At 35.5% G+C, this 3,163-nt stretch overlaps 1 protein-coding gene across 1 annotated transcript; it reads right to left on the bottom strand.

The window, feature by feature from the left end:
• Window positions 1-289: 289 nt before the first annotated feature.
• LOC114361727 (uncharacterized) lies at window positions 290-3,149 on the bottom strand. Its single transcript, XM_028316872.1, has 2 exons — window positions 1,246-3,149; window positions 290-1,212 (listed from the first exon to the last, which is right to left on the bottom strand). The coding sequence occupies exon 1, from the start codon at window positions 2,839-2,841 to the stop codon at window positions 1,270-1,272; it is 1,572 nt and encodes a 523-aa protein (XP_028172673.1). The 5' UTR covers window positions 2,842-3,149; the 3' UTR covers window positions 290-1,212; window positions 1,246-1,269.
• Window positions 3,150-3,163: the final 14 nt, after the last annotated feature.

Below are 3,163 nucleotides of genomic sequence, written 5' to 3'. Positions count from 1 at the left end.
TCCTCCCTTGTTTTGGAGATTTTTACCTGGAAAAATCACAAGTCTGGTACATAAAGGTTCTTTAAGAACAACTAAAATTCATGTCAATAATAAGTTATTTTTGGGTAATTTCATAACGAGTATAAATTAAAATGTAAAACATGACTGAACTTGTACTTGATCATTAGCCCAATAATAACTCTTTTATTTAAAACATAACGGGACATTAATTATTTATTTATAACAATATTAGCTAACTTGGTCTTGAAACAATGTTATTAAGATACCCTTAATTTTTTTTTTTTTTTTAGCTTACAATGAACTAATTCAACGCTAATTTTAGCTAACTTAGTTTTGAAACAATGTTATTAAGATACCTTTAATTTTTTTTGCTTACAATGAACTAATTAACCGCTGATTTTAGTTAACTTAGTTTTGAAACAATGTTATTAAAATACCTTCAATTTTTTTTGCTTACAATGAACTAATTAAACGCTAATTTTAGCTAACTTAGTTTTGAAACAATATTATTAAGATACCTTTGACCTTTTGTTTACAATTAACCAATGAACTAATTAAACGAGTTGTTTACTTTGTTATTACGAGTATTACTTGAAATATTTCTTTAATACAATAATAGTATTCATGGCACTTGTTATTAATATTTCTAGTTTACTAGTTTAATTATTTAAATTACCATACTCAGAATAGGCATCTGATTAATGTTAATAATTTCTATAATTATTAAAAGTTATACAAGATAATGGCAGTCAAGGGGTTAAGTTTTAACTACAATGATATTATTTCATAATGGAATGCAGCCTGACGCGGCGCGCAAACATCAGGCAGGTAAAATCTAGTTATGAGTCATCTAGTAAGCGAGCGCTGTTGATCGCCCGTGAATGGCGTATAGAAAAAATACATGTTTCTCTGATTATGCAAATGAGCTCGCTCGGTGAATCGTTCTTACAATGTTTGTTTACTATTTAAAAGTTATCGAGAAACTGGTAGTACTATTGACGCGTAGCAAACCGGTTTGTTATTTATGTGAGTTTAGGTTGCGAGTTACGAGTAAATAACAATGCGATTTGCGTCAATAGTTATTTTACGAGATTAAATAGAACAATTGAACGATTTAAATTATACAGGGCTACTGTGTAATGTTAATTAATAGTTATACATTATTGACTTGTTTTTAATATTGATGAATTTACTTTAACGAGAACTGACTAGACAATTACTATATTTTGTATCTATCTATTCGAAACCTAACTTAGGTATAAAGTTAAGCTACGAGTAAATGTTACTGGCCTTGTTCAGCTGGTTCTGGATTTGGCCGCGCCTCTTCTTTCTCCCCGGCCGCCTCCTGGTCTGGTCCTCAGCTCGGGTCGGCTCTTCTCCAGGGCCGGACTCGCGCCAGTCCAGGTCTTGTGGGTGGTCGACGGTGTCGACATCGAGGATTTCGGTCCAGTCAGTGAACCGGTTTGATGATCTGGGTAGTGGTCTATTCTGGTCTATAGACACTACGCTCCAGGTTTTGCGTGCGTTGTTGACTTGACAGGTTTTGCAGTTCTTGACGTACGTTGACACATCTCTGTACATACCGGGCCAATAATATCTCTGTGATATTTTGTTCAGTGTTTTTGCTGTTCCTAGATGGCCTGCGGTTGGTGTATCGTGGTTTTCTTTGAGAATCTGGTCTTTTTCATTGTTGTTTATGCATAATTTCCAGTCTGATGATTTTTCTGTTCTTGGTCCGTATGCGTGATTTATTATTTTTCTGTATAATTTGCCGTTTGACATTTCATAGTCCTTGTTTCCGGTTTTTTGTATTTCTTGAATTTTCTTTTGGATCCAGTCTTCTTTTGTTTTTTGTTTTAAGCGTGTTACGTGTTTATTTATTACTTCTTGATTTTTAGGGTTCCGTGAATAGTCTTTTTTCTTGATTGGTTTTTCGTGTGCGAGTTCAAGTTCGTGTACGAGTTTGATTTTGTGTTTTTTCTTGCTTGTCGGTATTTCAGCCATTTCGTATGTAGGTACGATGTTGGCTTCTGTAGTTTTTCTTGACGTTGTTCCCACTTGTTCCCCTTGCTTGGTACTATCTTTAGGCCATTCTATTTTGGCTCCTATTCTGTTTAATATGTCCATGCCGATCAGTATACTCGTGATTTGTGGATGATATAACACTTGGTGGTTAATTATTTTTCCCTTTATATTTATTTGCAAGTCTAGTGCTTCTTTAATTCTAGTTGTGTTCCCATCTGTCATGCTAGCTGTTATGCTTACTGTTTTCGGTTTCAGGTTTCTTTTCACGAATTTACTGTACACTTGGTCGTTGATGTATGATCTTGTGGCGCCGGTGTCTACGAGTGCTTGATATTTTTCGCCTAGTATCGATACATCTACGAATGGACGATTATCTTTGAGTTGCGGACTTGTGTTTATTGTCATGGACTGTGTGTACTCACTTGTTTTCTTACAACACTGTTTACTCATTTTGCCGATCCTGCCACAACCGTTACAAAATAGTATTTTCTTACTTCTGCAGTCTTTCATGGAGTGTCCGTGTTTTCCACAGCTCCAGCAGCAAGTATTTGTGTTGTAATTGTGTATGTATGACGTCGTCTCCTTGTGTTCTTGATTAAAATTTGTGCTTGTTTCGTGGTGATCGTTTCGTGGTTCTCTTTGTATGAAGCTAGTTTGACGGTCTGCTGTGACATTTTCATAGTCGTTTGCCAGTTGCATTAATTTGCTTATCGAGTCGACTTCTGATTTCTTGATATAAAACTTGTATTTTGTGTTCATGTTTTCGTAGATTCTATTTAGTTCTTCTTCTTTTGACATTTTTGCATATCTGCGCATGAGTGTTTGTATTTCAATCAGGTAGTCTGTGAATTTTTGGCGGTAATGTTGCCTATAATTCACTATTTTAGCTAACAGGTCACTGTCACGGCTCACAAATGTCAACTTGAAGAGTTCTATGAATTCGTTCCATGTAGTAAACGAGTTTTTATTATTTCTATACCACAGTACAGCTTTACCTTTCAGGAATCTGGGGAGCACTTTGAGCACTTTATCTGGCTTGACCTCGCCCGACGATATTAGTTCGTCTAGTTGCTCTAAAAACTCCACTGGGTCGTTGCGTGTGTCAAAACTTATGTTCCATCTAGATGTTATGCTTTCA

Source organism: Ostrinia furnacalis, unplaced genomic scaffold (assembly GCF_004193835.3).
Source record: "Ostrinia furnacalis isolate ACB-3 unplaced genomic scaffold, ASM419383v2 OfSCF5948, whole genome shotgun sequence".
In the NCBI taxonomy this organism is placed as follows: domain Eukaryota; kingdom Metazoa; phylum Arthropoda; class Insecta; order Lepidoptera; family Crambidae; genus Ostrinia; species Ostrinia furnacalis.
This window is presented reverse-complemented; position numbering and strand designations above follow the sequence as displayed.